The sequence below is a fragment of the Pseudophryne corroboree genome, chromosome 3, assembly GCF_028390025.1.
Source record: "Pseudophryne corroboree isolate aPseCor3 chromosome 3, aPseCor3.hap2, whole genome shotgun sequence".
NCBI classification, from domain to species: domain Eukaryota; kingdom Metazoa; phylum Chordata; class Amphibia; order Anura; family Myobatrachidae; genus Pseudophryne; species Pseudophryne corroboree.
This window is the reverse complement of record NC_086446.1, coordinates 12184217-12193458: the sequence shown is the minus strand read 5'-3', so window position 1 is coordinate 12193458 and position 9242 is coordinate 12184217. Positions and strand designations below refer to the sequence as shown.

At 44.4% G+C, this 9242-nt stretch overlaps 1 protein-coding gene across 1 annotated transcript in view; it reads right to left on the bottom strand.

Annotated features, from left to right (window-relative positions):
• Positions 1-493: 493 nt before the first annotated feature.
• The window catches only part of LOC135056954 (zinc finger protein 23-like), a 54543-nt gene continuing 45794 nt past the window's right edge, over positions 494-9242 (bottom strand). The window contains exon 7 of the mRNA XM_063962745.1: positions 494-5115. Within this exon, the coding sequence (XP_063818815.1) occupies positions 3524-5115 (1592 nt within the window). The 3' untranslated portion in view covers positions 494-3523. The remainder of the gene's footprint in view (positions 5116-9242) is intronic.

Genomic DNA, 9242 nt, shown 5'->3' with positions numbered 1-9242 from the left:
ATTTTGGAAGGTTTAAGATCCACCCGTGCTGTTGAAGCACCAACAGGGACAGAGCAATGTCCTGCACTAACTTCTCCCTGGACCTCACCTTTATGAGGATATCGTCCAGGTACGAAATTATGTTGACTCTTTTCTTGCAAAGGATTACCATCATCTCCGCCATCACCTTGGTGAACACCCTCAGAGCCGTGGAGAGTCCAAAAGGTAACGTGTGGAACTGGTAGTGGCAGTCCTGCACCGCAAACCTCAGGTATGCCTGATGTGGAGGGTAGATGGGAACATGTAGATAAGCATCCTTGATGTCCACCGACACCAGAAATTCCTTTTCTTCCAAGCTGGAGATCACCGCTCTGAGGGACTCCATCTTGAACTTGAACCACTTTAAAAACAGATTCAGAGACTTTAGGTTCAGAATTGGTCTGACCGAGCCATCCGGCTTCGGTAAAACAAAGAGGCTTGAATAAAACCTTTTCCCTGTTGTAATTCGGGAACCAAGGAAATTACCTTGTCTTGACACAATTTCTGTATTGCGCTCAACACGTTTGTCCTGTCTTAGACAGAAACTGGTAAGGCTGATTTGAAAAATCGGCATGGGGTAGATCTTGAAATTCCAACCTGTAACCGTGGGATACTATTTGTAACACCAAGGATCCAGGTCCGAACGAAACCAGATTTTGCTGAAGAACAATAAGCATGCCCTCACCCAATCGGACTCCCGCATGGAAGCCCAAGCGTCATGCTGAGGTTTTTGCAGCAGCAGTTGCTGGCTTCTGTTCTTGTGAACCAGCCGGCGTTGTAGGCTTTCTACCTCTACCTCTTCCTGCAAAGAAGGGGTTGCCTTTTTTGTACTTGTTGGGCCGAAAGGACTGCCTGGTGTGAAAATGATACCCCTTCTTAGGGGGAGGAGTTGCGGAAGGCAAAAATGCAGACTTGCCCGATGTAGTCGTGGAAATCATGGCATCCAGCTTGTCACCAAAAAGGGCCTCCCCGTTATAAGGGAGTGTCTCAATATTTCTCTTTAATTCCACATCAGCATGCCAGTGGCGAATTTATAAAGCCCTGCGACCTGAATTTGCCATAGCCGTGGCTTTGGAACTCAGCAAACCAAGATCCTTCATAGCTTTAACAAAATACCCTGCTGCATCTTTGATGTGGCTGAGGATTAGGAGCACTTCGTCCTTATCTACAGTGTCAATATTAACCATTAAATTGTCTGCCCATTTTTCTACCGCGTTACCCACCCATGCCCCAGCAACGGCGGGCCTGAGTAGCATACCGTTAGCGGTATATATGGATTTTAAAGTTGTCTCTAACTTACGGTCAGCAGGATCCTTTAAAGAAGCTGACCCTGGGGCAGGCAGAATTATTTTCTTAGACAGCCTAGAAACTGAGGTGTCTACCACAGGGGGCGTCTCCCACTTGCGCCTGTCCTCCTTCTAGGAATAGTGAATTTCTTTTCAGGGTTAGACCAGGCGTCTTCAAAGAAATTATTCAGATCCTTTGACGGAGGAAAAGTTATCTCCTGTTTTTTATTTAATCTAAAATAATCTTTTTCCTCAGGTGTAGTATTAGTAAATTCTAACACCTCTTTGATAGCAACAATCATACATTGTATGCTTTTGGCTAATTTGGGGTCTACCCCTCTCAAGTCCCAGTGTCGGCATTCGTGTCAGAATCTGTGTCAGTGTCCCCCTTCATTATTTGGGCAAGGGACCTCTTCTGGGATCGGGAGGGGACCAGTGTAGATGAATCTGAGGCCTCAGTAAACAGGGCATCCTCCACAGACTGTCTCCAATAAACAGTGTTTCTCAGAGTCTGAGAATCTGTGTGCCAACATGGAAATATTACTTTGCAACCTTCTCACCCACTCTGGCTCCCTCTGGGAAGGAAGAGCAATCACATTACCCTCTTGTGCATCTAAAATGGGTTCCTCTGGTGACGACTCCCCCCCCCCCAACTTCTGACATGTTACACGCGTGTACACACACACAGAGACCCCTTTCACACAGGAGCTATCGGGGACAGACCCACACAGAAGTCTGTTAGAGAAAACACATAGGGATTTGCCAGTTCACACCCAGCGCCCTATATAATGTGCTGCAGCACACACTATAAATGCTTCACCAATTGATATACTATAATATATTTTATATATATATATATATATAGACTATAAGTAAATGCTCTTTCCCTTGTAGAACCCTGGTACTTGTAGTAGCCGCGGTAGATAAGAGCAGCGTGGATCCTCACAGCGGCATCTGCAGGAGAAAATGGCGCACTGGTGAGTGAACTGTATGCCTGAGAAGCCCCGCCCCCTAGTAATGGCGTGTTTTCCCTCAGAACAGGGGAATCTTCATACTGGCCCCCGGGGGTCCCCTATGGATGGGGAATATACGTTTTTCAGCCAGGGAGAGAAAAAGGTTTCATGCTGCTCAGAACGCGCTCTGCACCCGTACTGAGACATGGCGCGCAGCGTCCCCGCTGCGGTTACCTTACAAGCCGCCAACAATGACCAAAGGACCTTCTCAGCCGGGCTCCGGTAATATACTCACCTGCCTTCTTTCTTCTGGCTCTGTTAGGGGGTGGCGGCAGTGCTGCGGGAGTGAACGCGGGCCATCTTTGAGCTGTGTCCAGTACCCTCAGGAGCTTATGGTGTCCTGTCAGCGGAAGTAGAACCATTTAACTAATTGAGAAGTTGGTTCTATCTTCCCCCCCTAAGTCCCACGAAGCAGGGAAGCTGTTGCCAGCAGCTTCCCTGTAAAACAAAAAACCTAACAAAGTCTTACAAGCAAAGCTCTGTAGAGCTCCACTAGAATGCGTACAGTCTCCTGGGCACATTTTCTAAACTGAGGTCTGGAGGAGGGGCATAGAGGGAGGAGCCAGTTCACACTATTAAAAAGTCTTAAAGTGCCGAAGGCTCATGCGGAACAGTCTATACCCCATGGTCTTAAAATGGACCCCAGCATCCTCTCAGACGTAAGAGAAAGTATTAGAACATGAAGACATGCACTGAAACTGGAGGGGGGGAGGTTCAGGGGAAATTTGAGGAAAAATGACTTTACAGAAAGGGAAGTGGACAAGTGGAATAGCCTCCCATTAGAAGTGGTAGAGGCTAAGACAGTAGAGCAATTTATACATGCATGGGATAGACATAAGGATATCCTTACAAAAAAATAAGGATCAAATAAGGTTTGAGATAAAAAATGGTGAAAAAGGGGCAGACTAGATGGGTCAAGTGGTTCTTATCTGCCGTCAAATGCTATGTTTTTATCCTATTCCAAAACCTACTATCCATGCTGCAAAGTGTCTTTTCCTTCCCATTCACTCAATTAAAAAAAATAATTATTTGGATGTTTAAATAAAACACATTTTCCAACATATGACCTGGCTAAAAGTGTCTGAGTCATTTAACAAGATCTCATCTCTGCCAATTACCACCTTCTAAACATGGAAACTGCTTCTCTCCTGTGTGAGTTCTCTCATGTGTAACAAGGTGTGATTTACATGCAAGACATTTCCCACATTAAAAGCATGGAAATAGCTTATCCCTGTTGTGAATTTTCAGATGTACAACAAGACCTGATTTTTGTGCAAAACATTTCCCACACTCAGAGCATGGAAATGGCCTCTCACCTGTGTGACTTCTCTGATGTGCAACAAGATCTGATTTAAATTTAAAACATTTTCCACACTCAGAGCAAGGAAATGGTTTCAAAATAGTGTGATTTCTCTTATGGTGAACAAGATCAGAATTCTGTGTAAAACATTTCCCACACTCAGAACATATAAATGGCCTCTCCCCTGTGTGATTTATCTGATGTTTGAAAAGAGATGTTTTACTTTTATAACATTTCCCACACTCAGAACACTTAAATGGTTTCTCACCTGTGTGAATTCTCTGATGTCTAAAAAGAGTTGATGTCTCTGTAAAACATTTCCCACACTCAGAGCATGGAAATGGCCTCTCACCTGTGTGACTTCTCTGATGTTTAACAAGATCTGATTTGCATTTAAAACAATTCCCACACTCAGAACATGGAAATCGCCTCTCCCCTGTGTGATCTATTTGATGTTTGGAAAGAGATGTATGAGTTGTAAAACACTTCCCACACTCAGAACATGGAAATGGTTTCTCACCTGTGTGAATTCTCTGATGTACCACAAGAGCTGATTTCTGTCTGAAACATTTCCCACACTCAGAGCATGGAAATGGCCTCTCACCTGTGTGACTTCTCTCATGTATAACAAGATGTGATTTGCATGTAAAACATTTTCCACACTCAGAGCAAGAAAATGACTTCTCACCTGTGTGACTTCTCTGATGTGTAACAAGATCTAATTTCTTTATAAAACATTTCCCACACTCAGTGCATGGAAATGGCCTCTCACCTGTGTGACTTCTCTCATGTATAACAAGACTTGATTTGCATGTAAAACATTTTCCACACTCAGAGCAAGAAAATGGCTTCTCACCTGTGTGACTTCTCTGATGTTTAACAAGACCTAATTTCTGTATAAAACATTTCCCACACTCAGAGCATGAAAATGGCCTTTCACCTGTGTGACTTCTCTGATGTATAACAAGACTTGATTTGCATGTAAAACATTTTTCACACTCAGAGCAAGAAAATGGCTTCTTACTTGCGTGACTTATCTGATGTGTAGCAAGAGTTGATTTGTGTATAAAACATTTCCCACACTCAGAACAGGAATATGGTTTCTCACCTGTATGTCTTCTCTTATGTACTACAAGACGTGATTTGTATGGAAAACTTTTCCCACACTCAGAACATGGAAATGGCTTCTCACCTGCCTTAGTTAGTTGTTGGGTAATAAGCGTTGTGCTCTGTGTAAAACATTTTACATCTATAGAACTGGGAAACTTCTTATCTACTTTTAGAGCTGTGATAGATGGACCAACATCTGAGGTATCAGAAAAACATTCCTCCTGGTTAGACGTAACAGGTGATATATCTGCAATGTGAGGTACTGGATGTTTAACTGGGCTCACAGTGTTTTCTCCCAGATAATCTTGTGTGATGTCTTTATCTTCTATTTCACAATCTGGAGATACAATGGGACGTTCAGTCAATATATTTCTTCTGTTACATCCATCTAGAGGGAAAAAGATACACAAATGCAAATTATGTTACTTGAATACCTGGGATGTAGTACATAGCCCGGTGGTCGGGATACCGACGCTGAAATGCCGACAGTGCACGCCATGGCTATTCCCACTCATGGGTGTCCATCTGCCGGGATTTCATACCCAACCTGAATACCTATATTTCACCCATAACCAGTGGCAAAAATTCCCTTCTGCATGAGTTAGGCAGGAAAAAGTTCACAACCCAAGAAGGTCTATCCCTGACCTCCTCCTCCTCCCTACTGTCCTTGTCTTCAGTGACTTCCAGAACTGTTAAAAAAAAAAAACACCATAAAACATTTAGGGTAGGAAAATAGAGTTCTTAAAAAGAAGCAAAATTATAAAGTAAATATTTTTTTCTCAGACTCCATGGGGTATAATTACTAAGATTCATAATTGTCAGGATTTGGTGGGAGATTAAACACGAATGACATCGGTAGTGTGAATTTGCAAGTTTTTTTTTCTTACGGCTCATTTACTATGCTGTTGTATTCTGCATTTTCATTTTTTTCCGATGTAGATGTCATTTGTAATGTCAGGCAGTGTTTTACGGGAGTGATTAGTAAAACACTGCTAGACTTAACACAATGAATCCCAGCCGGATCAGTGTGATCCGTGCAGGGCTTCATTGTGTACCTTAAAAGAAGGGAGGAAAGTGTTAAAAATCAGGGGGAAAAATTGTGTGGGGTCCCCCCTCCTAAGCATAACCAGCCTCGGGCTCTTTGAGCCGGTCCTGGTTGTAAAAATACAGGGGAAAAACTGACTGGGGTTCCCCCATATTTAAACAACCAGCACCGGGCTCTGTGCCTGGTGAAAAATACGAGGGGCAAAAAACGTATGGGGTCCCCCGTATTTTAAACACCAGCACCGGGCTCCACTAGTCAGAGAGCTAATGCCACAGCCGGAGGCCGCTTTTATGTTAGCCCCTGCGGCCGTGGCATTACCCCCACCCCAACTAGCCACCCCTGGCCGGGGTACCCTGGAGGAGTGGGGACCCCCTAAATCAAGGCCCCCCCCTCTCCAGCCACCCAAGGGCCAGGGATGAAGCCCGAGGCTGTCCCCCCCATCCCAGGGCGGTGGATGGGGGGCTGATAGCCATAGTGTAAAAATAAAGAAGCTGGTACTTAGAGAACCACAAGTACCAGCATTCTACTACAAAAATACCCCCCAAAAAACACAAGACACACACCGTGAAAGTACAACTTTAATTTACATACATGCACACTTACATACATACTTACCTATGTTGATATGGAGCACTCGGTCCCCTTGTCCAGTAGAATCCCGGGGTACCTGTAAATATAAATTATACTCACAAACAATCCGGGGAGATCGGTCCTCTTTTTTAAATTTGTAATCCAGGGACTTGTTAAAATAATAAAACGAGCAACCCAATCCAGAGTGGGGTCACTCTTGTGGGTGACCCTAATTAACTCACGGTCTACCGCAGACCGCAAAGTTCCCACCACTAGATATAATGTAGCGCCGCTACGCTACATTGTATCCAGTGCGCTCCTCTGATTGGCTCCTGTTTTGGCTGTGCGCTCCTGCGCTGTCAAACAGGAGAGTGCCGTGACGTGGAGCTCCCTGATTGGCTGGCGGGACCTTCACTGACAGCAGTCACGGGGGGTCCCGCCAGTTGGGGAAAGGGGATCCATGTGTAAACATGGATCCCCTTTCAGAAAGTGGATCGGGTTACTCGTTTTATTATTTTAGCAAGTCCCTGGGTTACAAATTTAAAGAAGACCGATCTACCCCGGATTGTTTGTGAGTATAATTTATATTTACAGGTACCCCGGGATTCTACTGGACAAGGGGATCGAGTGCTCCGTGTCAACATAGGTAAGTATGTATGTATCTAAGTGTACTGTCACGGTGTGTGACGTGTTTTTTGGGGAGTATTTTTTTGTAGTAGAACTACAGGTACCAGCGGGCCCGTTATTCTCCCGCATGCTGGTACTTGTGGTTCTCCAAGTACCAGCTTGTGGGGGAGGCATGCGGGGACTTGTAGTTCTTCTACAAAAAACAATATTCTTTATTTTTACACTATGGCTATCAGCCCCCCATCCACCGCCCTGGGATGGGGGGGGGGTGGGAGACACAGCCTCGGGCTTCATCCCTGGCCCTTGGGTGGCTGGTGGGGGAGACCCCTTGATTTAAGGGGTCCCCACTCCTCCAGGGTACCCCAGCTAGGGGTGACTAGTTGGAGGAGTAATGCCACGGCCGCCGGGGCTGACATAAAAGCACCCCCCGGCTGTGGCATTATCTCTCTGACTAGTGGAGCCCGATGCTGGTGTTTAAAATACAGGGGACCCCTATGTTTTTTGTCCCCTGTATTTTTTGCACCAGGACCAGGCACAGAGCCCGGTGCTGGTTGTTTAAATATGGGGGAACCCCAGTCAGTTTTCCCCCCAGTATTTTTACAACCAGGACCAGCTCAAAGAGCCTGAGGCAGGTTATGCATAGGAGGGGAGACCCCACACAATTTTTTTTCCTGATTTTTTAACTCTTTCACACCCCTTCCCACAGATAAACATGCACGGATCTCACAAATCCGTGCATGCCTATCAGAATATGGGGGTGGGGGGGGTGGGGGTTAGCAGGTCTATTTGAAAACTGCTTTTTTTAACGATTTGTATTTTTTCCCGGCAGTGTTTGGCTTTTGACGGCAGTGATTGAGAATACGAATTGTTAGTAAATTACAGAGTTGTATAAAATATCAGGCGTGTTTGACCGATGGTGTATTCATTCGTATTTTTTTTCTCTGCCCTCAAAAAAAATCCGAATGCCCTCATCACTGCCGAGATTTGAGTTTAGTAAATTGCCGAGATGACACTATGGGGTAAATTTACTAAGGTGGGAGATTTTTAGAACTGGTGATGTTGCCCATGGCAACCAATCAGATTCTGCTTACCATTTATCTAGCTACTTCTAGCAGATAATAGATATAATCTGATTGGTTGCTATGGGCAACATCACCAGTTCTAAAAATCTCCCACCTTAGTAAATTTATCCCTATGAATAAAAAACACTAACTCGGTCAAAATCGGGAGCTTAGTAAATATACCCCCATGATGTACCAGTTAATATGACGGGAAGAAGGGGCATGTGAAACAATGAAGTACCGAAGCAAACCTGTGTTAAACACATTGTTGCTCCATAACTTGAAGTATTTTCTTCCCACATTGTGTATCTACAGAATTGGCAAGATCCAAGAGAAGGTGAGTGAGGAACGACTGCAGCCTTGAATAAGTCTCCTGTAGATGCCTGTGCCAATAAGTTGTGACAGTCCCAATGGAGTGTGACCTGAAGACTTATGAGACAACTACATCTTTCCACTTCTAAGTCTGCGCAATTACCTGTCTTATCCATCTTTGTGAGTGGACTTTCTTTAGGACCCAACCCCCTTCATGGGACAAGTTGTCAGAACTTGTTCGGTTTCGACAAGATATACAGAACTCATACTTACTAAATCTAGAATGTGCAGCCTTCCCTGGAATTCAGTCTTACTAAATCTAGAATGTGCAGCCTTCCCTGGAATTCAGTCTTACTAAATCTAGAATGTGCAGCCTTTCCTGGAAATCACACTTACTAAATCTAGAATGTGCAGCCTTTCCTGGAAATCATTCTTACTAAATCTAGAATGTGCAGCCTTCCCTGGAATTCAGTCTTACTAAATCTAGAATGTGCAGCCTTTCCCGGAAATCACACTTACTAAATCTAGAATGTGCAGCCTTTCCTGGAAATCATTCTTACTAAATCTAGAATGTGCAGCCTTCCCTGGAATTCAGTCTTACTAAATCTAGAATGTGCAGCCTTCTCTGGAATTCAGTCTTACTAAATCTAGAATGTGCAGCCTTTCCCGGAAATCACACTTACTAAATCTAGAATGTGCAGCCTTTCCTGGAATTCAGTCTTACTAAATCTAGAATGTGCAGCCTTCCCTGGAATTCAGTCTTACTAAATCTAGAATGTGCAGCCTTTCCCGGAAATCACACTTACTAAATCTAGAATGTGCAGCCTTTCCTGGAAATCATTCTTACTAAATCTAGAATGTGCAGCCTTCCCTGGAATTCAGTCTTACTAAATCTAGAAT